At 38.8% G+C, this 25,369-nt stretch overlaps 1 protein-coding gene across 4 annotated transcripts in view; it reads left to right on the forward strand.

Moving 5' to 3' along the window:
• Nucleotides 1–17,638, forward strand: part of camk1b (calcium/calmodulin-dependent protein kinase Ib) — a 40,363-nt gene extending 22,725 nt beyond the window's left edge. For all 4 annotated transcript variants that reach the window (XM_014412835.4, XM_014412833.4, XM_014412836.4 and 1 more), the window contains 10 exons: nt 2,855–2,986; nt 10,142–10,216; nt 11,234–11,372; nt 11,915–12,041; nt 12,263–12,338; nt 12,693–12,805; nt 13,779–13,857; nt 14,081–14,168; nt 14,436–14,544; nt 14,635–17,638. In XM_014412835.4, the coding sequence (XP_014268321.1) occupies nt 2,855–2,986; nt 10,142–10,216; nt 11,234–11,372; nt 11,915–12,041; nt 12,263–12,338; nt 12,693–12,805; nt 13,779–13,857; nt 14,081–14,168; nt 14,436–14,544; nt 14,635–14,735 (1,039 nt within the window). In that variant the 3' untranslated portion in view covers nt 14,736–17,638. The remainder of the gene's footprint in view (nt 1–2,854; nt 2,987–10,141; nt 10,217–11,233; nt 11,373–11,914; nt 12,042–12,262; nt 12,339–12,692; nt 12,806–13,778; nt 13,858–14,080; nt 14,169–14,435; nt 14,545–14,634) is intronic.
• Nucleotides 17,639–25,369: the final 7,731 nt, after the last annotated feature.

The following is a 25,369-nucleotide window of genomic DNA, read 5'->3' on the forward strand; positions in this document are numbered from 1 at the left end:
ATGAAAACAAGTCTTCATGTTTGGCAGTAATAATGAATCTGTAAATCTCTAGACTGAATGCATGTCCTTCCTTTCTGTCTACACAAACAACTGCCTGGAACCAGAGCGATAACAACCGATTTCACTTTTGATCTGAGTTTTTATCGTGCCATTGGTTTTAAGAAAACAGGGACATGTTTGAACATGGTATTGGCAGCTAATACTGAAATGATCATAGATTTTTTTTTTTGAGAAAACAAAAAACAAACATTGTTCACTGTCAGTGTCTGTTGTAGTGTGAATTACTGCTTCACCGCAAGACATCATTGTGAGTTATTTCAAGCTATGTAAACTTTCCTGTAAAACTACACATCATTTACTAGAATTCAGATTTCCTTCAGGTGAGATATAAAAAATCAGATTTTTGTGTTTGTTGTGTAATGACTTGCCTGACACTCCTACCTGAAGAATATTGGATAAAATCATTATTTTTATTGTTCTAAACATTTTCACTCTTGTTATTACTTGCTGTTTAGCACTGTGTTGTGTTTAAATGGACTTTATAAATAAACTGACTGAGAGTGATGACCTCGTGCAATAAGACTTTTGGAAGAACCACCATTGCAAAAATGACCTATAATAGATCCATTCCTGTAATATATCTATATATATATATATTATTGCTAATATATATTTTTGTAATATATCTATATTATGGCTAAAGCAGTTTCTGGATGGATTCAAACTGCATTTCGTTGCCTGCACTTGTGACATGTGCAATAACAATAAAGTTGAATTCTATTCTATTCTAAAAATTCATAAAAATCAGTGAGAATGATCCAGTGAATTCAAGCATGAGAGTATCAAAAGCTTTGAAATTGATAAATTTGCCTGTGTTACACATTACTGTAAGAAATGTATTCACTTCAAAACGCTCAGATTCATCCAACATTAGCACTTAGTAGAAAACCAAATATATACCCGACACTACCCACTTCATCATCCCAACAGTCTATCCTATGTGTTGTAAACACAGCATAAGGTCATGGGTATGGGATGCACAGATGTTAAGCTTTAGGGCTAATTACCAGGATTATTATGTGCCATAGTGGTCTTTCCATCTGTTTTTTTTTTCCCTAAAAAGGCACTGTAATTTAGGTGTATGGGAAAATATGAAAAATTAAAAATCAGGAAGACCCTAGTTTTTTCATGGAAGCTCTTCCTTTTATTTATTCTGGTATGTGAAGTACAGCTTAATATATGGTAGACTGATTAGTAGGCTAAACAAATCAGTAATCAGAAGACCTTCTGCTGCAGGGAGAGTGTTATGTAATTTTTATGTTACCAATGTTTTTTCCTTTAGTCTTGCTTATTTATTTATTTTTATTTTATTAAAATCATCACAGTTTGAAACAGTAAGTTACATTACACATGAAGAAACCAAAACGTTGCATTGAAGCTACCGTGACCTTGTCTCTGTTGTATTGCGGTGTCAAAGCCTACCATTGTGGCTCAGGAGTTGTAGCTATTGAACAGCACTGGAGCTGAGTCAGAACTCTTCGGGCTGTGGTCAAAATGCTCGAGGTCCACCTCCACTCTGAAATGGGTCATGGGAAAGTGCTATTATTCTTTTGCTACTCTGACTTCAGATGCTTTACTTGTTTTGATTTTCCTGAATACAGAAACCAAGAGAATAAAAAAGAAAAAAGTGTAAAAGGCTGTCAGATTTGTCGTTGCAGTACTTCAGCTAGTCAAAGCCTGGGTTCTTTACGTAAATGATGGTAAAAGGCAAAATTCAATTCAAATTCAATTCAAAATGTATTTGTATAGCACATTTAAAAACAACGGAGTTGACCAAAGTGCTTCACAATCGGTTAAAACAAGAGAAAACAATAGAGAAACAAATATAGACAGGGGTGCACATAAGTGGTCCGCAGGTGCGCATTCGCTGTCAAAATAAAAGACGCGCACCAGATAAGAAGTTGCAACGTGCGTTTGCGTACGTAAGATTTTCTTTGTTTAGAACTCTTAAAGATGCGAAGAAGCAAGCTCCTTTAAGCAATTAGTTTGGTGCTCCTCCACCACCAAAGAAATGTCCGAAGGAGTCCAAACCGCAAAAGAAGCACGTAGTCTCGGAACAGTGGTTGCAGGAGGTGAGCTGGCTTCAAACAAATGATGAACGCACAGAGATGTGGTGCAGAATATACCGTGAAAAAAACGTGCGTTGCAACTTCTTATCTGGTGCGCGTCTTTTATTTTGACAGCGAATGCGCACCTGCGGACCACTTATGTGCACCCCTGAATATAGATAAATTAGAAACAAATACAGATAAATAAGAAGACAGTGAATTTTATAACATAACAGTAAGTTTTATGAAGCCTGCAATACATCCAAAACGGGGAAAAATTCTGAGGCTATTTTTTCCCCATTTATTGTTCATATGGACTTTCATATACACCATTATTCAATCTGTGACAATGTAAACTGTAGCATACAACTGATATACAGCATTACATGAGTCAGACTTAAAATCCTTTGGCCAGTATCAACATTTGTCACTGAGATAAACCTCGATATTTAATACTGGTGCTTCCAACTCATCCCACCAGGTTGTAGTCTTTCCAAAACTTGACTCAGCACGCCAAAGACTTCGGGAGGCGGCTGATATTAAAAATAAACACAATCTGGCATCAGCAGGCTAAAATTTATATTAGCTTTTAGATGCTGGTAGCCAAGAATTACAAAAGTTAGACCAGTTTAACATCAGAGCTGGAATTTCTTATTTTCTGTAGAGTGTCAGCGACGCATGTGAAAAGCTGAAGCCCCTGGGATGAATAAACTCAGGTCTAACAGACTTGTGTGTTTGTGTTTCAGCGGGGCTTTCTCTGAGGTGGTCTTGGCTGAGGAGAAGAGGACTCAGAAATTGGTGGCCGTCAAGTGTATCCCCAAGAAGGCCTTAGAGGGCAAGGAAAACAGCATTGAGAATGAGATAGCAGTACTGCACAAGTAAGTAGACTTCTGTGTTTTGGTGAGTTGGCATTAATAGGCCCTATATGTCTTCATTTAAAGAAGACATATTTTGAATGGATTTGCTTAAAAACACGAGAGAGATCAGAAATTATTTATACATAGAAGATTAAATTGTTATTGTAAAAATCTGTATTTTGAAGCACTGCACATTACGTTAGGAAGATCTCCTGACTGTTTGTGACGATGAGAGCAAATAACAAAAGATGTGGGTAAGAAGGTAGGCTGTGGCATTTAAATGTGCCAAAGTTTGGCAAAAAAACAAAACAAAATTAAAAAGAAATCACCCACTCCATTACACCACCACACACCTGAACCGCTGATCCAAGGTGGGAAGGATCCGTGTGAGCCTGTGTGAATTATAGCATCAGTTTCCTCTTCTTAGCTGACACGATTAGCTTCTGTAGCCTGTTACTCTAAAATTACTCTAAAAATAGTTTTTATTTCTACTGATTTGGAGTTTCTCAGGTAGAAACAAGGATTGGGGTTCATATGAGGTGTTCAAGTTAATTATTGTATATGATGCAACTATTAATGTAATTGACATTATCTTTTGAGATCATGCTATGTTTCATGCCATCACACAAAATGAAGATTGACAATGATTTAAACCAATGATTTTCAGCTTCTCCTGGCAGCAAACACATATTGAGTCATTTGCCCAAGTGGTTTTCTTTCTACCTGAGAAACAGGCATAATGTTGAATATATTAAAGCAAGCGGCAGTTTCACTCTTTGCTGTTATGAAGTTTTTCAAATGTACCTTTCTTTAGATGCAGGGAATTACAGGCCACAGTGAAAATGGCTGATCTACTTTGGGTCCCTAGTTATTTTTAGCGCTCTTGTTGCCTGGGTTACAGGAGACGAGGTGACGTGAGGACGGAGCAATGAGCATGTTGGGGTTTAGTTAACAGTCCAAATTTGACAAATGAGGTAAACTGAAGTAAACTTGGATTGCAGATCAGGCCTTGCTCTTTGTGAAGTTTGCATAGACTCGAAAAGTGGTTTCATGAATCATTGTAACACCTCATCCAAGTACACAAAGTTGGGAACGGGGTCTGAGTGGGGGAGTATTTAAACTGTTTATAAAATATACGTTTCATGAAGCTGTACTAATATGTAGCATCTGGACAGAAGCATGCCGTTGTAATACTTGCAGAAGTTTGGCACACTTGCTAAAATGAGCAAGACCTTTACTAAAAACACTTCTGGATGGCAGCATCCAGAAAATGAATATCTGAATCAGGAAATTCACTCCCAACTCCACCTTTTTTTTCCTTTTCCCCCAAAATTCATGCATTTTTTTTGTTTTTTTGATATACGTGATCATGTAACGCTTTCATTACAGGGGCTTCATAAAATGTTTCTTAAGAAAAGAGGCATATTTGCTGTCCAGTTTTTTAATTCTTAAATCACCCAACTCCACAGTTTTTGTCCAGTCACCCTACTAAAACTAAAGTGAAAAATAAAAATTGGGCCCCGAATACACAATTTCATATTATTTAGGATTAGTGGGCCCTTTACAGATGTTACCTGTGACATTTGCACTAGGGTGGGATGCTCCATACTAAAACTTCAATGCTGTGTTGAGCTTATGAAGCGCAGATCTTCTGAAACACAGTGCAGTTCAAAACACGCACATAATGTGATCACAGCTAATTCAAGTTTTGGTGCGTTCGCCCTCAGTTGATTGTTAGTATCAACTGAGGGCGATACCACACCAGGTGTCACCACAAACTTCCAGAAAGTTTGAAAGTCAGCAGCAGCTGGACCGAGACCAGGAGCAGGAGTGGCAGCAGTAACCACAGCTCAGGACTCAGCAGAGATTGTAGGAAATTTTTGACAGCTGGGTTAGTGAAACTCATAGCACCCATAGTGCAACTGCTGATGCCACTGTAGAGGTCACTGATGATGGCATGAATAAGGTGTTGTTTATCCACACCTTTAGAGCTTGGCAAAAAATACCCGTGTATACCCACAGTAAGTGTGAAAAGATTTTTGCCACGTCTAGGGAGGTAAGTTACAAAAAAAGAAGCCAACTCATCCGCAAAACAGCTGAAAAACTAATATTTGTGAATTGTCTATTTACATAGACGTTAATTTTTCATTGGTATAATTAGCTACATTCGTTCCACTGTAAATGAAACATCTTCTATAAAGATCACTGTGGCCTACACTCTACACCAGGGGTGGCGGAACCCCAGGCCTCAAGGGCCGGTGTCCTGCAGGATTTAAATGTGTCCATGATCCAACACAGCTGATTCTAATAGCTAAATTATCTCCTCAACATGTCTTGAAGTTCTCCGGAGGCCTGATGATGAACTAATCATTTGATTCTGGTGTGTTGACCCAGGGTGATATCTAAAACCTGCTGGACACAGGCCCTTGAGGCCTGGAGTTCCCCACCTCTACATCTACATCTACACCCTACCTACAAAGTAGGTGACATTGAAATTGTTGTCACAATAAACAAACATTTTATAAATTGGTTTGTTTACATTTCACTGAATTTCAAAACAGCGGAAACAACCACATTTATGTAAACTTAAAAGGGAGGAAATAGTATTTGCTTACAGTCACAGCTTTGTCGTTTAAGGTTCTTACAGGTTTTTCTCCTTTTGTTGTATGGGCATTTCTTCAAAACATGTTCATAATTATTGATAGAGTGGTAGAAGTGTGCAACACTTTTCTCTATGGTCATTTAGAGAAGAAGAGCATTGTCAACCTGTGACAATATCAAAACTGGCCAGTAGGTGTCACTGTAGGGATGAGTGTCTCGAAACAGTTGACACAATTGCTTTGAATGTTTGCACAAAGCCTCACTTTACCCATCATTAATGTGCACTTTGCGCTTTAGCTTGGAGAAGTCAGAGTATCCGTGACTTTGATTGCAAAGACTAGGCTGTAGTCAGGCCCACAATATGTGGCAGTGTTTCTTGATCCTGTTTATGAAAAAATGAGGTTTATTTAAAGTTTATGTGTTTCCAAAGTTTGTGTGTGCAACTGTGAACCTTTTTCAGGTTCACTTTTTTTTTCTAGGTTTTCCGTTTTATGTATAATAATGTTATTCATTAAGTTTAATCATAATGAGTTATTTTTTTGGCTTTGAACCACTTTTGCTATCTTTTGTTGCTCCTTCCTAATTTTTTTTTAAGTGTTGGTGGCAAAACATTAAATGAGCTTTTTTTTAAAAAAAACAAAACAGTTTGATATATTTCTGTATTATTTTCAACTAAATATAGGTTTTAAATTATTTTTAAATTATTGCATTCTGTTTTTCTTTTTCAAAGTGTACTTATTTTTTTTAGAAACAGTGTTGTAGGTCATAAAATCACCAAAATAAAATTACCACTGTTTAACTAAAACAGGCAAACAAGAATACAAAACTGATTATATACATAACCAGTGAAAAACAAGTCTCACCATTGTGTTACACCCATAAGAGACTCTTTCTCTCCACATTTTACTCTCTGCCTTAATAAATACTTTAAAAGCACAGTGGAACAACACTGAAACAGAGTAAACCTGCTGTTTGTTTATGACCGAGGGACACAGCTGTCGCATTAAATTGCTTTTTAAATAGTCAGCTGCCACGTTATGTGGCCACTCGGTCTCTGCCTTCACTCCCTGTGAGGCCAGACCCAAACCCGTCATCCTCTATGGCTTTTGTTATTTCTCCCACTGTAAATTTATTGGTGTGTATTTAATGCTTGACACGTGTTACTATGAACTGTATAAAAGAGGTCAGTGTATTGAATATATGATCACCAAGCTAGTGTAGAAATATGTCTTTCCTGTTTCGCTTTTCTATTTTGTCTTGCTAATAAATGTTACACAGGCTGTTCGTCTTTCCCCCGTTCTATCTAGACCAAACATTTACTGAAGCACAGACATTTGCAAATACAGTGACTAATTGTACTCTTCGAGTCACTTGTAGCTGTGCCAGTCGGAGGAATTTCTGTGAAGTCGCCCTCTTACTTTGTTTCAAATCTGGAAAGGGTTGCAGCAAAGCCTGAATATCATACCTTAAGCATGTCTTTGACTCCATCTCATTTAACACTGGACTGGACAGATAAGAAGACTACACATGTTTGTGTCAGACCACAAGCTTGTATCTGACACCTTTACTACAAAGTGAATTCACGAGATGAGGCAGGCAGTGGGTGATGTGACTGCATATTCTGCTCAGTGTCACACAGGGAACCTTGTTGCCAGTAGAGTAGCTGCTTCTAACACAGAAAAGTTGTGGAAGATTTTCAAGTGATTATACAGTTCTTAAAATGAGAAGTTATTTAAAATGTTTTATTTGCGTGCACATGAACTGAAGTAACTGCATTCAAATTAAAACACGATGGGTAACAGATTAACAGTTCTGTTTTGGTGGCTTGTTTCTTTTCATTTGACTAATTGAATCTCTTCTGATCTGAAAAAAACATATTTACATTTTCTCTGGAAACACTTTAAAATTTTACAAGAGTTTTATAAGAACCATTCTTTCGTTTGTGGTTGGCCCACTCAGTGCTCTGGAAGAATACAATAAAATACAAAAGGTGTGAACAGAAAAAATAAATTTTTAACTTTAAAGTCTAAGACAGCAAAATCCAAAGGGTGGGTTAAATAAATCAATAAAAAATCAGCAGCATTTAAAAATCACTAGAATTTCCTGTTTTCTTACTTTCACTCAAGTGTCAGTTTTGCTTCGTGCTCACTGCAAAGTTGGCAGCTCTGTTCTCTAATTTGCTGACTTTCTGTGATCCAAGCTGACAGGGGTCAGCAGAGGACCGAACCTTAAATAGACACTTCAGCTTTCTGACAGTCACAATGACCCGTGTCCACCCGTAGGTTCATTGTCCACACAAGCACAGAATGTGTACTACATGTTGCAGACCATATGTAATCGTGTGTGTGAAACTGTATGTGAGTCTCCACATGTCCGTTTCTCGCTCCACACAGAGCTAAGCTGCTGAATGAAGGTGGATAAGACTCATTGCTGTAATCCAGCGTGAGCACAGGATGACGCATACATAGTTACCTTGGGTACATCTCAGACACATGGTTTTATGTTGTCTTTGTCTTCCTGCCTTCAACTCGGTAACCTTCAAACACACACCTTAGACCAGGCACTGAGGTAACAAACACTCAGAGTGCATGATGAAGGAAAAGGAAAAATCAAAAAGAATCAAAGCTGAAGTAAAAGGTAGCACTATGGGGCAATATTTTTATGAGTTGGTTCCTGTACCAGGACAAACACCTCTTCTTGAGATACAGTACTGTGAAAAAAGATTGAGTTACCCATATTTCTTTATATTTTGCTCCTAAAATGGAACTAGGTGCAGTGATTTATTGAAACATGTGCAAACATCAGTGGAAACACAGCAAGACCAAAGATCAACGCTGAGTTTGTACAGACTTATGAGCTTGAAAGTCAATATTTGGCATGAGCACCTTTATTCTTTAACACAGTCTAATCTCTTTTAGGCAGCTTCCTTGTCATTTTTAAGCAAAGTTCAGGAATAGTTCTGCAAGCTTCTTGAAGGACATTCAAAGCTCTTCTTTGGATGTTGGCTGTCACGTTTTGTCGGCGATCGTGGCTCAACAGTTGACAGTTCGTCTTGTAATCGGAAGGTTGCCGGTTCGAGCTCCGGCTCCGACAGTCTCGGTCGTTGTGTCCTTGGGCGAGACACTTCACCCGTTGCCTCCTGGTGGTGGTCAGAGGGCCCGGTGGCGCCAGTGTCCGGCAGCCTCGCCTCTGTCAGTGCGCCCCAGGGCAGCTGTGGCTACAATGTAGCTTGCCATCACCAGTGTGTGAATGGGTGGATGACTGAATGTAGTGTAAAGCGCTTTGGAGTACTTGGGGACTAAGTAAAGCGCTATACAAGTACAGGCCATTTACCATTCACCCAAGATGATCCCACACTGCTTCAATAATGTTGAGGTCTGGGCTCTGTGGAAACCAATCCACGACTGATAGTGATCCACTGTGTGTTTTTCTTTCCAGGTATGCTTTTACTGCATTGTCAGTGTGTTTGGGACCATTGTAAAGTTGAACAATGAAGTCGTTACCAGTCAGATGGTCTCCATGGTCTGTGGAAACCATGGAGACTGTAACCAAACTTTCTGCCAGTTTTTCAAAAGTGATTTACTTCTTTCCAACATACAGTATTGAGTGTGTTCATTTGGTCAAAAGTGAATCAACAGTTAAAGTAAATAAAAAAATAAGAATTATAGCTATAGAACATATTGCATGTTCAATCAAAATCTCCAAACCATGAGAGAACCTCCACTGTATTTTGAACATGGCTTTTGATGCTCTCTCTTGTGCCTCTTTTCTGACGTCCATAAATACTGACAACAGTTTCAAGAAAACGTTTCACATTTGGATTCTTCACACTATCAGACTTTTGCATTTTCATTTCAGTTCTTGTGTAATCTAGCGTATGTCAGCCTTTCCTACTTGATTCTCTTCCCCCAAAAAATGTCTTCTTAACAGCCACCCTTCCACTGAGACCATTTCTGATGAGGCTTCAGTGAACAGTAGATGGAAAAACCAGCTAAATCTCTCAGGTCATGGGCCAGGTCTTTGTTTTTTCCTTTTTTCTTGAGGACATGACTGTCAGACACTATTGATCTATTTTAGATTGTTGGTGTCTTTTTTTGTTTTTCTTTTTATGCCTGCCATTTCTTCTTTTGTCCTTCACTTCTTACATTTTTCTTGATATTTTTTTAAGGCCACGCTGCCTATCAAATGTGTTATGTATGTATTTTTTTTATTTTTTTAGATTAGGTTGTCTCTAAGTAATTTTAGAACCTCGTAGGGACATACAGCACACATTTTTTAAAAAATGTTATCACTTAAACCTCAGGATAGAAAGAGCATGCATTTTCCTTTGTACATGACTGTAGATGGATGTGTTAGTAAATCACTTTTAAAAAACTGGCAGAAAGTTTGGTTACAGTTATTTATTGACAGTAGCATTTGTATGAGACACATATTGCAGGTGTGCTAACATTACACGTTGGTTAGACAGAGGTACAAGAGTAATCTTAATCTGATGAGTCCATCTCGCATCTGTATCTGCAGACATTAACAACTGAACTTCTCGCCTGCTTTTTCCTTTTTTCCCTCTCTTCACAGGATCAAACACACCAACATTGTGTCTCTGGAAGACATATTTGAGAGTAAATCACACCTCTACCTTGTCATGCAACTGTGAGTATTCACATATGTGTGGGACTTTGTGAATTGTCTTTGCGTGCCTACTTGTGTTCTCTCCCACACACGGCTTGTCACATGCCATGAATTGCACCCTGCAACACATTCACACAGGCATGCTTGCACGCACGCACACACACACACACACACACACACACACACACACACACACACGAAAACTCTGTACTTTGCCTACTCATGAGCAACAGTGGGGAGTTTGCCCTCATACTAGTTGCCAGTCAGTGTCCCACCCACCTCAACTAGTGAAATGTCAGAGTGAGAGAGGAAAAACAAAGGCAAGATGAGGATTAGAAAAATTATTATTAATTTATTAATGACTGTAAAATTAGGGAAATGAAAAACAGCAGCAAAGAGGGAAGATGTGACCTTGAAATCCAGATGTTTTACCTCATTCGTGGTTGTTCACTCTTTCATGTTGTGCTGCATCACTATCCTGTTCAGTTTTATTTTACCTCTGCCAACTGGTGTCAAACAGAGGCTGCACATATATGTGAAAATGTACGCAGGAATAGGAATGTATCATGGAGGGAACTGAATATGTGGTTAAAGTGACACGGGGACACTGGCCGAATGAGTTCAGCAACCCAGCTTTCCATGCACTGCTTGTCTAAACATCCATATCATCTTCTCTTTTCTTTCTTTAGCTCGTTGTAAGATGTTAAATTTCCTGTGCAGGTATTCATAATGTACTCGAAATTCCTATGATAGAGTCACGTTGCCATCTAGTGGCAAAATATGAAGCAGACATTGTAAGATTGACTGACTGTTTATAATTTTAGACTGAAAGCATTTTTCCCATGTGGTTTGTAAGAAAGTAACTTTATCTGAAGTAGTGGTTTATAACTAACTATAAAAGATTTTTATTTGCTGGAGTTAGCAGGGATTATCTTTTTATATCTCGCTTTTACACTTTTAAATTTCCATGCTTCCCTTCTATTTTTAGTCCCCCTCTCACTGTTCTTTTCTTCTTTCTTATCCACATTGAAAATACAGAGTGTCTGGTGGGGAACTCTTTGATCGTATCATAGAGAAGGGCTTCTACACAGAGAAAGATGCCAGTAAGCTCATTCAGCAGATCCTGGATGCTGTCAAATACCTCCACGACATGGGCATTGTGCACCGTGACCTCAAGGTGAACCAGGGATCAGAACTATGTTTGAAAAGATTGACTTTGTGTGGCAAATGGTAGTGAATTTGAGTTTATTCTTGTAGGTTGTTGTCTCTCTTTTTTTGTTTTTTCACTACAATATAATGAGATATGGTTTCATTTTCATCAATGTTTTTGTGCTATGGGGCTTTATCTTCTGTGTTTTGATACCTAATGGTGCTGTGTATTTTAAACCGAACCTTTGAGGATCTTTAGCACACGCGCACGCGCGCGCACGCACGCACGCACGCACGCACGCACACACACACACACACACACACACACACACACACACACACACACACACACACACTCCTTTAAAGGAATTGGCAAAAACGTTCTTCCCCCCAGACTAAATACATGTCTGTTATCCCCCCTTACTGTATGGCTTTGCTGATCATTAACAAAAGTAGAATTAGTTATTAATTGTGTGTCCAGTGATGTTGGATTTCAGTTTGCAAGACTTTTTATGGTTTTTTTATGATGCATTTTATTTACGTTCTGTTCTGTTGTCCCTCCATCCAAAGCCAGAGAATCTGCTGTATTACAGCATGGATGAAGACTCCAAAATCATGATCAGTGACTTTGGTCTGTCAAAAATTGAGGGCTCTGGCAGTGTGATGTCAACAGCATGTGGAACTCCTGGATATGTCGGTAAAGGAGTCAAATACTAGAAATCTGTTTATAAAAAACAACTTTAGGCGTGTACACCACCTTTTTCTCAGATCTCAGCTTTAACACAGTTTAATGGCTCAGAGATGGTGTACTGTGTATGAAAAAGTGAGACAGAAAGCATGCTAAACATGTATCAGACACTATGAAGGCTAAGTCTTGTTATATTGTGCCTTAATAGCTATGACCTTGTGTTTCCTCAGCCCCTGAAGTTTTGGCTCAGAAGCCCTACAGTAAAGCAGTTGACTGCTGGTCTATTGGTGTCATAGCATATATTCTGTGAGTACATGTTTTAGATGTATCTTTATACAAGATGAATCACATCTGCAGAGATACAATATTTTAACAGTCAGGTTTTGATAAGGATTAATCAGAATGCAGCATGTTTTGGATTCAGCAGCAGCAGTATTAATTTTAACATTCAACTAACAAGCAAAGGATTCATGGTTGGATCCCAGGAATAGACACTAATCCCTTGGTGGTTGCATCAGGAAGGGCACCCAGCATTAAAATCAGCCAAATCAAAACAAGCAGAGCTACTAAATAAAGGAGTGATTAAGGCTTTAGCATCATAGAAAAGCCGAAGCGTGTCTGTAAAGGGAAGTGTCAGCCTGTGCTGTCTCTGTGTTTCAGGCTGTGTGGTTATCCTCCCTTCTATGACGAGAATGATGCCAAACTGTTTGAACAGATCCTGAAAGCAGAATATGAGTTTGATTCTCCGTACTGGGACGATATCTCTGATTCAGGTACAGTACAGACATGAGACCTCTCATAAAGAGCTTTTTGGAACTGATACTTTTCAGGCTGATCACACTGGAAACTGTGATTAAAGAAGGAACACACCCTTTTAACAAAGTTTCCCAAATCACCAGAGGATTGTGTTCTGGGTGTGTGTTGTGGAAACCATCAAATTCATTCATTCTTTTTCTTTGAGGTCAGAAACATCCTCCTCTTTAAATCAAATCTGATAGTTCTGGATTACACAGAAAGAGATGAGCCACTAGAAATTTATTAGAAATTTACATCCTTTTTCTTATATTGTTACAGTCTCAGCCGGTGCTTGTCTGCATTTGTTATTTGGGATTGTACACTCCAGAGTGCTCACATGTCCTGGAGAAACTTCAAAAACTTTCTTTGATACGGTTTCTAGTCATTAAATCACACCTGGAAATTACATTAGATATTGCATTCCACAAGCGACAGGAAGAACATGGTAATTATTTTGTGTCTACACACGTACATGCTGATTTAAATGTTTTACTACAAGTATCTTTGCCAGATTCATAAAATATTGCCTTGTGAATGGGTGGCATTCATCCAATAGTGAATATTGTGAACGGCAGTTTTGCACGCCAATGTTGAATACTTCTCTCTGCAAAACACAGACCCTCACAGTGAGCAGAAAAATCTCCCACCTACCTGACACTCCATTTGACACAGAGTGCCAGACGGAGACTTGATCTTTTTGTTCCTTCCAAGCCTAAAGTTTACCCTGCAGGCATTTAACTTGCAAGATCAGGCAACGATCAAATGTAAAAAAATAAAATAAAATTCCTACTTTTGACTCTTGGCGTCAAGTTAAAACACTGAAGTATTATTGCATTAATAAGCTTAATCCAGTTTTAGACTGATAGTACAGTATGGTTATTAATCATTCATTAAACATCAGTTTTATGCAGTTGATAATGTTTAAAATGTATATTTTTTTTACCTTTTCAGCTAAAGATTTTATAGTACATCTGATGGAGAAAGATCCCAGCATACGTTACACTTGTGAGCAGGCTCTGCAGCACCCCTGGTATGGCTCCTTGTACACATAATTTTTCCAAAGAAGAATAATGTTATTTTGTTAGTTCAAATCTTCAATAATTACACTTAAGTTTTGTAAATATTGTAAGTGTTTGGACTGCATGTCGGTTAACTATGTGTGACCATATCTGTAGAACAATTCCTATCCGGATTCCTATCCGTTATGCACACAAATAAAACACATTCGCACTGAAAGCCATTTCCTCTGTCAGGATTGCTGGGGATACTGCGCTGGACAAGAACATTCACGAGTCTGTCAGTGCGCAGATTAAGAAGAATTTTGCTAAGAGCAAGTGGAAGGTAAGTCTGCCTCCCAGTTCTACTTACATGTTGCATTGTTCTTTTCATTTTTAGCATTAAAGGAGAGGACAGAGATTAAAACTGGTCTGGTTTGCTATATTTTAACTTAACTGTACCGGGCAATTAAAAAATGTAATTAGGGTTAGGGATTTCAGCTACAATGACTTGATCCTCGGCGGGTTAAATTGCCATCCAGATCCTAATTTGTCCAAAATTGGCAAGTAGATTTTCCTCCTTTCTTGAAGTTTCATTATTGCTTCTCTGCAGCAAGCGTTCAATGCCACAGCAGTGGTTCGTCACATGAGGCGTCTCCAGCTCGGCACGGGACAAGAAGGAGCCAACCCAGCTCATCTGCTGATGCCGGGGGAAGATGCAGGTGGCTCCTCTTTGGCTGTGTGTAACATACTTCACCGTTTTTAATGTCAGGTAGATTCATTACTCATATTGTCTGCTTTATATCTCCCAGAGGCTTGCTGTGAGGGAGGGTGCTCACAGAACGTCGACAGCGGAGTAGATGCTCTGTCCAACTGTCCAACATACCGCTGCCACCCGACCAGCAGGGTGTGATCCATACCTGCTCCACCTACTTATCTAATTGATCCCAAGTCACTTTCCAATTTAAACTCCCTCAGTGGCACCAGAGGCGCTGTCTCCCCACTTATCTGGTTGCTGGACTACTGAGTCATTCCAACCTCTCGTCTGCAGGGGGAGCAAGTCAGCCCAGCCTGAAGAGGAAAGTCATATACCCGGTTGAAAGTGGAGGAGGTGGAAGAATTGATGATAACGATGATGATGCACCACAGTGGGTGATTTTTGGGATGAGTTTAAAAGGAGGAGAGGATACCAAGCAAGTGGGGGAAGGCGAACTTTTCCATCATCGTTCCTGGGGGGGATTGTTTTTGCCGAAGCAGAACAGAGCTTGTTGGACACTGTTTTTAATTGTTGAGGTTTTTGTTTTTTGAATTCAATTCGTCTCATTGTTTGTTTTTATTGTTTTGTATATTTGTGTGTTCCTTCCTACTGTTAGACTTTGAAGTACAAATCCAGAAACAATATCTGCATGATCAGGAGATAATTTCCCAATGCATGCTTTCCTATTTCTAAAAACATACACTGTTTCAGTAATCGCAGTACGAAAACAAAACAAATGACGCAGTGCCAGAACGACGGAGCATTTCTGGCATTTTTTTTGCAGCATTTGAAACAAAAACTGAGTCAAATCTTGTAATATTACAGAGCTGCATTCTGTGTCTTTAAGTCATGCTTTTAGACAATCAGCAACAGAATAGTTTATGCAATGAAAACTCCATTTATTTACTATGTAGCCTTTCTCGTGGTGATACAGTGTTTCCATGCAGTGGTTAGGCTCTCTGAGAGGGAAAAGCTTCTCCATTTATCTTTTGTTCACATTTGTTTTTCAACCTTCAACCTCTTTAACCGCTTGCACACAGGGATTTCTCTTTGTCTAAGGTGCCTTTAGGATATACACTATGATGGGTCTATTGGTGAGAGTTGTTGCAACAGAACCTCTTTCTGGAACTTCATATTTTGTACATGTTATACTTTGAGCTTTAAGATGTAGTTTCACGGTTAATTACTGTAATTTTAGACTGGATGCCTGAAGACAAAATGTAAGCTAATGATATTTTTCATTAATTGTTAATGAAAATAACATTAAACTCCTTACAATACGACAAGGTAAATCAACAACAAGGGACAGCTTTGACGCTGGTGTTTACAAAGACCCACTTTACACCCTTCAGTGCATTTTATGTAAGAATAAAAAGTAAATATTTCACATTTATTACATTCAGTTCCCTTTAAAATCCTACATGGACAAACAGAGTTTTATTGGTCCTTTTACTGGCTTTTATAATGAATCTTAGTATGTAAATGCTGGAGAATCTATAAATGTTCATTTAGTGTGTTCATATTGGTTGCTGCAGATGTTAAGGTGTTTTGTGTGCATTTAATTGGATATTCTGTACTTTTGCTCTGGGACCTGTTACAGTGGGTCCTGTCCTGAGCTCAGCGCTGTCAAAAGCAGTAAAAGCGATGATCTCTGCCCTCACTGCTCTCTCATTGACTTTCAGCTGATCATTCTTGCTCATGTAATTTAGTGCTGGTTACATATGTTTGCATGATGTTGTTTGAAAATTGTGACCGTTTCTTAAATTGTACAGCCACCATGAGATGAATGCAGATAAAAGGAAGATGTTTCTTTTTATTTGACAATCGTTTAATCCAAATCCTGTCATGCAAATGAGTAAAGGGCAAAGAAAAAAAATAGTAACATTTCAACAGGTTCAAACGAGTTTAGTGTGCTGCTTCAAAAAATAATTGTTGAAATTTTCTGCATATATTTGGGTAAACATTGGCAAATTATTTTTTTCAGGAATTTGTTGTTGTTTTTTTGCGTGAGTTGTTTGTATGTCATGAAGCAGAGGAAAGCAAACAGACGTGCAGACAGACTAATTTTGGAGCAGTCAATATTAAAACTGATCCCGTGCTAATGAAAACAGCTCTAATTTGAGTCGTTGTTGGCCGTGTCTCCTTTAGACAGCTACAACACAATAAATAAAAAAAGAAATGGATTTAAAATGTTACTTCAAACCCTCCATGTAAATATTCTTTTCTTTTAGCTGCTCCTTTTAGGGGACACCACAGCAGATCACGTTGCTCTCTCACCCCGTCACTTGCATAATCCTTTGCATGTCCTCCTCCATTAAATTAAAAACTTAATACCCATAGAAAACATATTGCAGGAAAAAGAAATCTAGTGATGATGAATAAGAAGATGGTTTGTTGTATTTAACATGCAAAAAAATACTAACAGAAGTCCTTGAAAGTTCTAATTTGATTCTCTGCTGAGGCAACAAATTGAAATGTGCAAGGAAATTAAAGATTTTTACATCAGGGTATAGGGTAATAAAACACATGATGGGGAAATATAACTGTTATCTGCTCAGTCAGCCATGTTTGTAGGAAAACTGCCGGAATGATATCGGGAACATGTAGAGAAAGGATGTGCTAATGACCTCACAGTTGGTTTCATACGTTGCTACTGCTCTTGACAAATTTCATTTATATATTTTACATTGCGCCAGTCTAAAGGAGCGAGACAGTCTTTCTCCTCTAACAGCTTGTAGAGAATGACCAGTGTGTGGTGACAGTTTGTTCTGAGTGTTTGTACCATAATTATGTTGCCTTTTAATAAATGCTGTTTTGGGCTGCAGTACCTACTGTATACACAGATGCAATGCATCATGGGTTGTTGAAAAGTGACTATTGCTTAGTGTGAAAGCCAGTGATTTGTAAGGGAAGCATACATTAAAATCCTTGTCTATGCATTATGGAAATGAGTTTGTTTGTCCGGGGAAAAAATACATGTTGAATGCTACATTTATGCTTAATATGTAGAGTTCAAGTGTGCTGGAAAGTGGAATAAAAGGATTTCATCTAAGGTTAAATGACACCTCAGCACATGTTTTATATCATTAGTTATGATGTTAACTAATGCACTGACTTAAGATTTAATGCATTTACATATTCGATTTAAAAGGAGTTAGCTCGATTAAACACAAAACCTTAAAATCAAAAAATTGAATTTTTTCATTAGTCTGATTTTTAGTTTATTTTTTTTAATTCAGCAGGATTGTTGGTTGTTACTTTCTGTCAGTTTACTACTAAATAACCAGTTATATGTTTCAGTTACAGTACACAGCTGGGGAGGATGTGAAAGTAATTTTAATTTCATTAGGCTAAAGGCAAACTCCTGCTAGCGTTAATTACCACAACAGGTTTTTGTCTTGTTGTGAATACACAGCACTGTGCAAAAGTCTTGAGCCCCTAATAATTTCTTTATTTTATGCTAGGAATATAATAGGAATGTGTGCAGTGATTTACTGAAAGGTTCACACATACATGGGGGTACAGTATATAGGACAAAAACAGTTTGAAAGTCAATATTTGCTGTGACCACCTTTACTCTGAAACACATTCTGAGCACTCTTAAGTCAACTTTCTTTAAGTAGTCTTCAGAAATAGTTCTCCGGGCTTCCTGAAGGGCATTCAAAGCTCTTCTTCAGATGTTGGTTGCATTTTCTTCCCACGCTGCTTCAATTGTCATGCTGAAAAATTAACCCACTGCCAGTCAGATGCTTTCCAGATGGTATTATATGATGGATCAAAATCTGATGTTGCTTTTCTTCATTCATAATTCCATCAGTTTTGACAAGATCTCCAACACTACTGGCTGTCAAACCATGAAAGAACCTCCATCTTGTTACACATTATGTTATCACTTCATTAGAGTGTTGAAGCTGAATTTGAAGAGTCACAGTGGTGTGGTGGTTAGCACTGTTGCCTCAGGAAGGTGCCATCTGGGCCTTTTCTGTGTGGAGTTTACATATTTGTCCTGTGCACATGTGGGTCTCCCCCCAATCCAAATGATGGATGGCACTCCATAAGTCCTGTTGCCACTAATTTTCAGTCCAGTTCTTGTGTAATCTGGCATACCGCAGCCTTTTTTCCCTGTTTCCTTTCCTTAAGAATGGCTTCTTGGCAGCCACCCTTCCACTGAGACCATTTTCTGATGACGCGTCAGTGAACATAGTTGGCTCAACTGAAAGGACCATATGCGTCTCTCAGGTCCTGTGTCTGGTCTTTTCTTATTTCTTAACCCTTGTGTTGTCCACGGGTCATTTTTGTCCTCTAAAGAAATCTTTTGCTATCAAAAATGTATTTGTTATTCATCAAATGGGCTGAAAATAACAGAAGTTATTCATTACTATACTATGAATGATTGGAATAAGTTTCAAGTAATTTGATTTATTTATGTGGTTTTTATTGAATTTTATAACGTTGTTGGCCCTCGTGGACAAAAATGACCCCAAAGTACAAAGTGTTGCAAAGAGCCGTATTTTCACACCATACTGTTTTCAAACATCTTTGATCTTGGATCACTGATGTGTGGGGTCAAGCACTGGTCATAACAACCACAACAGGCAGCACAATGAGGAGGCAGGTGCTCTATATTCAATGAAATTTTATTTATACAGCGCCAAATCACAACAACAGCCGCATCAAAGTGTTTCGTATTGTAAGGTAGACTCTACAATAATACATACACAGAAAGTATCCTCAAAAGCCTCCATTGCACTGGAGATTTGCATACTTTGATGAGCATACTTTTTTTTACCATGTTGTGCAAAGCAATGACCAGTAGGACAAAGCACATATTGTCCTCTAGTATAATGAGGAGGGAGAATCAATGTTCAGGAAGATCCAGGGTTAGAAGATATAGAAAATATTGTCAATATTTAGAGCACATGCTACCCTTTCTCTGAAAAAGCACATCAGCCACCTGCAGAAGTGGAAGAAGGCTATGAAGTGAAGAAAAGTGATGAAGAATCTGAACTATGTTCAAGTAGGTTCTCAGGCATCCAGGACATGGTAGTCTGAGGAGCTTGGAAAGAAAGTGACTGGGCTTCTTGAAGTTTCTTGAATTTTCAGAATGTGAAACTGAAATAGAAGATGTGTCAGAGGACTACACATCATCCATTTCAATTATGATGAAGACAAAGAATCAAGCAGGAAAGAGGAATCAGCTGAGACAGAGGAATATTTGCAGTAACGTGAGGAAACACTGATCTGGTCTTCTAACCTTCCCAGTGACAGACGATGCATGACTCTCTCATGTGCCTCAGAGAAAGATGATCTACCACAGTCCAAGCACATGTGCCAGGTCCCATACTCCTTCAGTGGCTTTTCTACTCGAGTACTGAAAGCATTATACACAGTGTATTCTGCTTGTATTCTGCTTTTTAACGTTCACATGCCAATGGATGCATCAGAGACCAAGTTGGGGTTCAGTAACTTGCCCAAGGACACCTTGGTAAGAACTCCAGACTAGAGCACACAGAGATTGAACCAACAACCATCCAATTAGCAGATGACCTGCTCTACAGCCAACTCAATGATGAACAAGGAGGGACAACAAGAGAGGAAGAAAAATGGACCGAATGCAGCTGTAGGCATATGTGGGTGTGTTGATTCTTACTGCCGTGCATCCAGTAGAGTCGCTACGGCCAGTTTATGACATCCTGAGTCTGGTAGAGAAGTTTTCATGCTGACACAAGATTAATCATAGAAGCACAAAAAGGACATAATTTCTTGATAAAGACACAATAGATGATCGTCGTTCATGACACAAACGTGCTCCCATTTGAGGTGTATGATGTGTGTTGGTGTTGACTTGACTTGAAACACAAGTGGGTGTTCCTCCTGCTGTGATGTAAGATCCTGGTACTGATGTGACTGTATGAGCACCAAGTCCCCTTCAGAGGACTCTGTCCCCTCCAACAGAACATCCAAGTAAACCAGGGAACTTTGAGACAAAAACATGGGCAGCATGTGATGCAGGTCCAGCTGTACATGGAACATGCTCGTGTGCGATGGCAAACGTCTGTCCTGCAGTCAGGACACAAGTTGTCCCTAACATTGCAGGTTTCCAAAAGAAAACAATCACCTGTAACAGCTTGTTTACTGTATATGCCCCTTGGCCTGCAACTGCAGAAAGAATGCTGTCCATGATGGGACCAGTGCAGAGGAATAAACCTGAGCTTCCTCCTGCACTTGGGTCAAATATAGACACGCCGTTGTCCTCATGAAAGTTTGCCTTCACTCAGACTCATGCCCTCCTACCATGCCAAAATATAGAAAACTGTCAGGCAATGAGTTGGAATAAAGTTGAATAAAACCTTGAAACACAGAGATGGATGATATTTTATACTTGTTGCTTCAAAGCAAACGGGGTCATTTTTGAGCCCTGAGGACCACAGGTGTGATTATGTGCTGCCATTTAAAATTTATAGATGGTTCAAAAAAAGAATTCTCACTAAAGTTCAACATACAGCACTCTGTATGTTGAACTTTAGTGAGAATTTTTAAAAAAAAAATTTTTTTTTAAATATTTAATTTAATTAAATATTTAATTTTCTTGTTTTATTTTCGCTAAAAAACAGGGTGTATTTTTTGTAAACAAGGTCTGGTGGCCCTAAAATGTAAAATGTTGGGTAAATTATGTGTTAATGTGTTGGTCTTAAGTAAAACTAATGTGTAACACTGAATTGATTGACAATTTATACTTTTTACTTTAAAAAAACAGTCAAATGAAGTGGGGACATTTTTGACCCCTGAGGACCACCAGTGTGATTATTTGCTGCCATTAAAAATTTTCAAACGCTTGAAAAAAAACTTTCTCACTAAAGTTCAACATACAGCACTCTCTAGTTATTCAGATAGTCAAAATTATCTAAACAATTAAATATTTAATTTTCTCAATTTGTTTTCGCTAAAAAAACAGGGTTTATTTTTTGTAAAGAAGGTCTGGTGGCCCTAAAATGTAAAATGTTGAGTAAATTTTGTGTTAATGTGTTGGTCTTAAGTAAAACTAAGGTGTAACACTGAATTGATTGACAATTTATACTTTATACTTTAAAAAACAGTCAAATGAAGTGGGGACACTTTTGACCCCTGATGGCTCACATTGTATGCAAATCGGGAGGACATCACAAGTGACTTTGTAAATTTCCCAGACACAGTATAAATGCACAAACAGTAAGCCCCCATTCTGCCCTTTGATATTTTTTTTTCTAAGTCTTAAGAGCTGTTTCAAAGTCAGTCTTGTTCTTTGTCTCGAACGGCAAATCTGCAAAACAATAACATTACAATGGAAGTGCTACTTTACATTTCAGTGGTGAAATTCAGCAACAGTTGATCTCATGAAACAGTTCTGTGACTTGAGAGGTTCCTCATGAATGTTAATTTAACAGTCTGCTACTTGAAGCCTCTCTCATCCTCTCCAAGGAATGCTGGGTAACTGCGGCTTGCGGTTTGGCCGCCAGAGCGATGCGCTGGTGGGAGAGCGGAGAGTGAGAAAGAATCTGGTGGTCGACCTCATTCAGGAGACAGTAGACGAGTAAAAATTATGTGGTCAAACCATGAACACGGGAAGGATTCAAAAATAATGGGGGATAAATTTCACTGATCACAAGGTAGAAAGTGCTGAAAGAAGCAGTTTATTTATTTTTAGATGTGGAAGACTGAGGGAAAGTGAAACCTGACACGACAAACTTGTAAAACTAAGGCGAGGATGCGCATCTTCATACTGGGGTTCAATTCCCATTAAAACAGAAAAACAAAAGCATCAGCACCCTGGTGAGGATTGTGCATAGTCCACATCCTCCTCGCAGCACATGCCGTTGCCCATGCTTGTAAGGAATGTGAAACGCAGACTTGATGCAGTTAAGAGCCAAAAGAGAGCAACACTGCTATGACAGACTTGGTCTCATCATTTTCAGGTTGATTTATCTGCTGATGTTGAAAGCTGCAAAGATTTATGTGTCGCGAACAGGGCCCAAATCAGACCTTAAAAAAACGCTCCACCCAAACAGTGTCACAGCACTGTGAAGACGTGGTGAATAGGTAAATAACTATGTCAGCATGCTCGAAATTTCTAAATAATCCATTAGCATGTTGCCGTTGAGAGGTGGATATATAACCTTGTTAGCACAAATACAAAGTATACAACTCAGGCAAAAGCTGATCCATTCTGTAGCTGAGCTTTTACAGTCTAAATCAAACCGATCATTCAAGGTGACTGGCATTAAGTTACCCTCCAATAACTATGAAGATAACTGATAAGATACTGTAGGTCACTGGAAATGAAAGACGAGCTACAACTCTGTGAGTTTATGCCTTCTGGGGGAAAGCGGTTCTCAGATTAAATGCCTCTTTATTAAGCTTAATTACTCAAGGTTTTACCTTACTGTGTTGACTAAAGGTTTGAAATTAAATGTGTTGTGTACAAAGGAAAAAAAGCACTAGCACACAGGCCTCACGTCTGTCAGCAGGAACCTATTGTGCTAATATCTGTCAATGCTCTCAGATTTGTACGACCGTTACATCCATGCTGTCCATCAACACATGTGATGTCACAAGTATGACAAGTTTTTACTGGTTTGAACTGTTCGCTCTTTTCCCACCCTTTTCCCTGAAAAGAAAACCATTCGAATAAATACTTGTCACAATAATTCCTGAGGCCATTCGGGAAAACTAAACGAGAGGATTGAAAACTGCGATAAATAAATAAGTCAAAGTAGGTGCATGGATTCAAAAGGGTGCTGGAAACTTTCCTCTGTGGTTTTTAATCCATATTGACATGATAGCATCACATAGTTGCACACCCTAAAGGTGCTATATTAGGTTTACATTGGGTGCATGTGGTGGACTCATTGTCATGTTCAAGAAACCAGTTTGAGATGATCTTTTTTACACTTTATGTTATCCTGCTGGAAGCAAACATCAGAATTCTGTTAATGTCAATCACTATGTGACCACAAGTGATGGACATTGTCAGCAGCAATAGTAAGGAAGGCTGTGGCTTTTAGACGCAGTTGATACTGATGGGCTCAAAGTGAATATGGTGTGGTCTTCTGCTGCTGTAACCCATCTGCTTCAAAGTTCAAAGTGTGGTGTGTTCAGAGATGCTCTTCTGCATAACTTGGTTGTTATTTGAGTTACTTTTGCCTTCCTATCAGCTCAAAGCAGTATTTTTAATCAAAACTGCTGCTCACTCGATATTTCCACTTTTTCTAGATCATTCTCAGTCAAAAACAGAAAAGGTTTTGTGGGAAAATTCCAGTACATCAGACTTGCCTGCCTGAGAGTAACAACCACACCACAGTCAAAGTCACTTAAATCACCTTTCTTCACAGTTCTAACGCTCGGTTTGAACTTCAACCAGATGTCATGACCATGTCTACAAGCCTGAATGCATTTAGTTTCTGCCAAGTGCTGAATATCTGCCTGCAATAGCATTTGTGCATGCATAATAGCAAATACCAATTATTCTGCTCTATTTTAATTCATGCTTTCCCAAACTATTTTTGAGTCTCTGTTCCAAAATATATTTCTTTGGTTCTTTTTGGACCCACTACTGAAGTCTGAGAAAAAATCTGGGAAAATTTAGGCTGAAAATAACAAAGTGAAAACGTAATTGCCTTCGTGGAGGTCACAATTATTTAAGTGATATTCCATTCCCAGACAAATATGCTGGTGATTTTTATTTGAAACACTTGTATGATCTCACCAAGCTCAACAAGCAGTTTAAAGCAGCATGCTGAAGGAATAATGAGAAAATATTTGCAAAGTTTTACAGAATCTCTAAATTATTTTTAGAGATTCTGCACACACTCACACACACACACACACATTAGGAAGACCAACAAATGCAGTGAGCAAGCAGTGGCTTGACAAACAAATAGCTGTGTGGATGGCTTTAGATACCAAATAAACACAGAAACAAACACACACACACACATTCACTTTCCGCCCTTTTCAGTTAATCGCTGACATGTTTTATTCACTCTAAGTTGTGCATTTGTCTTGGATGCAGCTTCAGATAACCCCCAGCGTCCTTAGCCAAATATTTTCTTTGGAAAAACAGACAAATAACCTTAACGTGCACAGATTTTCCAGTTGCATGTCTCTTCAGTTCTGTGGCCTTGCATTGCTTTAGTTGTAAAACCAAGTTGTTTGAATTTGAACAATCCCTGAGGTGCTGGAGCACGGCGGAAGGCTCGAGACTAAACTATGCAGTGAGCTCACCCTCCTCTTCATGCCCTGGAGATGAGTGACATATAGTTTGTGAACAATTCACTCACTGTGGATGAGTCATTTTAGCAGAAATGAGTGGGAAAGGATGAAAAGGGCTTTCTTAGGAGTCTCATATTTAATAGTAGTAGCCAATAAAGCTGAATTCCAAGACAATATTGGCGTGCGACGTGTGACGACTTCTCTGAAAAACATTGGCTGTATCCTGAGACCTTCTTGGAGCACTTACACGGTGAACTGTAGGCCCTGAAGCCGAAGAACCACAGTTTGTGAAAAGCTGCAGCCCCTCAAGTCCTGCATGACTCTGCAAACCACAGTTGGTAATAATAAACAGGATGGAAAGAAGGATGAAAAACGAGAGATGGAGAGCATCTGGCAGAAAGAGAAGAGCCACTAATTTTCCACTTTTGGGAAAATTCAGTCTGCAATTAGGGTCCAACATCGCCAGAAACTTGACATCCATGTTACTTACATTAGCAATGCAGGCCCAGACTCCGGCCATGAGGCGATGGTAGACAAAAAGG

This window comes from Maylandia zebra, linkage group LG5 (assembly GCF_041146795.1).
Source record: "Maylandia zebra isolate NMK-2024a linkage group LG5, Mzebra_GT3a, whole genome shotgun sequence".
Lineage (NCBI taxonomy): Eukaryota > Metazoa > Chordata > Actinopteri > Cichliformes > Cichlidae > Maylandia > Maylandia zebra.